General features: G+C 40.8%; 1 protein-coding gene across 1 annotated transcript; it reads right to left on the bottom strand.

The window, feature by feature from the left end:
- Window positions 1-733: 733 nt before the first annotated feature.
- Window positions 734-1651, bottom strand: LOC129642007 (olfactory receptor 7G3-like). Its single transcript, XM_055566572.1, has one exon. The coding sequence runs from the start codon at window positions 1649-1651 to the stop codon at window positions 734-736; it is 918 nt and encodes a 305-aa protein (XP_055422547.1).
- Between the last annotated feature and the right edge of the window lie 379 nt (window positions 1652-2030).

The following is a 2030-nucleotide window of genomic DNA, read 5'->3' as shown; positions in this document are numbered from 1 at the left end:
ATCCCACATGTAGTAGGGCAACTGGCTCCATGCTCCACAACCAGAGAAAGCCTATAGGCCGCAATGAAGACCCAGTGCAGCCAAAATAAAATAAATAAGTAAATAAAAAATATATATTCACTTGAGTTGTTTAACATGAAAAGTTAAATTATCCTTATTTTTAACTGAAGGGTAATGGCGTTACAATATTGGTTTCATTTCTGCCATATATCAATGTTATAATTTCATTAGGTATATATATCAAATTGTCCTGTTAATTTCCACTGGCTATGTAAAACAGATAATCAATGGAAATTAACATGATAATTTGATATATAAACCTAATGAAATTACTACTGCAGCCAGAATAACGATCATATCCATCCCTTCACATAATTACAATATTTTGTAATTAGTGTCCTCTTTCTATCCCAACCATTCTCCTAAAAACATTCCCCTCAGTATCACTATAGAGAGAATGCCTAATTCAGGTTCTAATTTGATAGAACCTGACCAAAAAATCATAATCAAAAAGTTCACACACATTTTAAACATCTCAATATTAGAGAAGAGCAAAGTCAGTTTTCAAGCCTAAATTGAATTGTTTTAGTTATTTTGGAATTTCATCATTGCAGCAGCATAAGACTTTGGTGAAGTAAGTCAGGCATTTGGTCTAAACTATTATCCTGTTTGTTGATTCATACTGGAGCCCAAGTACAAGGTAAGTGACACAACTACAAACAGGAGATGTTCCTCAGATAAGTTTCCGCAAGGCTTGCTTCATGTCTCTGTTCCTCAGGCTGTAGATAAAGGGGTTCAACATTGGAGGGACCACCGTGTACATCAAAGAGGCTATTGCTGTCTCCTTGGAACAGTGTGTAAGTGCAGAACTAATGTAAACTCCAAAAGCTGTCCCATAAAATAAGGAAACCACAGAGAGATGAGATCCACAGGTGGAAAAGGCTTTATATTTCCCACGAGCTGAGGGCATTCTCAGAACGGAGGAGACAATTTGAGTGTAAGAGAAGATAATGCCAAGGAGAGGAACACCACCCAATATGCTAGTCACTAAATATACCATGATGTTATTGATGAGGGTATCAGAACATGCCAGCTTGATGACCTGATCCAGTTCACAGAAGAAATGGGGGATTTCCAGCTCTGTGCAGAAGGACAGTCGTAATACCATCAGAGTGTGGAGCAGGGCATCTGCACTGCTAATGACCAGGGAGAGTAGAATCAACAGGCCACAGAGGCAGGGGTTCATGATGACAACGTACCTCAGTGGGTGGCAGATGGCCACATAGCGGTCATAGGCCATCGCTGCCAGGAGAAAGTTTTCCAGGCCTGCAAATAACAGGACGAAACAAACCTGGGTGAGGCAGCCTGTGTAACTGATGGATTTGCTCCGTCTTTCAATGTTCACAAGCATCTTGGGGACTGTGGTGGTGCTGAAACAGAGGTCAGTGAAGGACAGGTGGGAGAGGAAGAAGTACATGGGGGTGTGGAGGTGGGAGTCAGAGCCAATGGCCAGCATGATGAGCAGGTTGCCAAGCGCAGTGACCAGGTACATGGTCAGGAATAGACCGAAGAGGAGGGGCTGCTGTTCTGGATCTTCTGAGAGACCAAGGAGCAGAAATTCTGCTACATCTGTTTGGTTTTTGGTTTCCATGTTGTGGCTGAGTCTGATGAGGAAAAAAAAAAAAAAAATGTGAAAACAGAAACAGACTCACAGACCTAGAGAACGAATTTATGATTGCTGGGGGGAAGGGATAGTTAAGGACTTTGGGATGGACAGGTACACACTACTATATTTAAAATGGATAACCAAGGACCTACTCTATGGCACAAGGAACTCTGCTCAATGTTATGTGGCAGCCTGGATGGGAGGGGAGTGTGGGGAAAAATGGATACATGTGTATGTATGGCTGAGTATCTTCACTGTTCACCTGAAACTATCACAACATTGTTTGTTAATTGGCTATACTCCAATTTAAACTAAAATTTTTTTTAAAAAAAGAACAAATACATATGATAGGACACATAATTGA

This window comes from Bubalus kerabau, chromosome 1, assembly GCF_029407905.1.
Source record: "Bubalus kerabau isolate K-KA32 ecotype Philippines breed swamp buffalo chromosome 1, PCC_UOA_SB_1v2, whole genome shotgun sequence".
In the NCBI taxonomy this organism is placed as follows: domain Eukaryota; kingdom Metazoa; phylum Chordata; class Mammalia; order Artiodactyla; family Bovidae; genus Bubalus; species Bubalus kerabau.
The sequence above is the reverse complement of the archived record's forward strand: the minus strand, read 5'-3'. Positions and strand labels throughout refer to the sequence as shown.

Excerpts from the sequence above, each read along its gene's own strand:
- LOC129642007 (XM_055566572.1), bottom strand. The coding sequence starts at position 1,651 with ATGGAAACCAAAAACCAAACAGATGTAGCAGAATTTCTGCTCCTTGGT.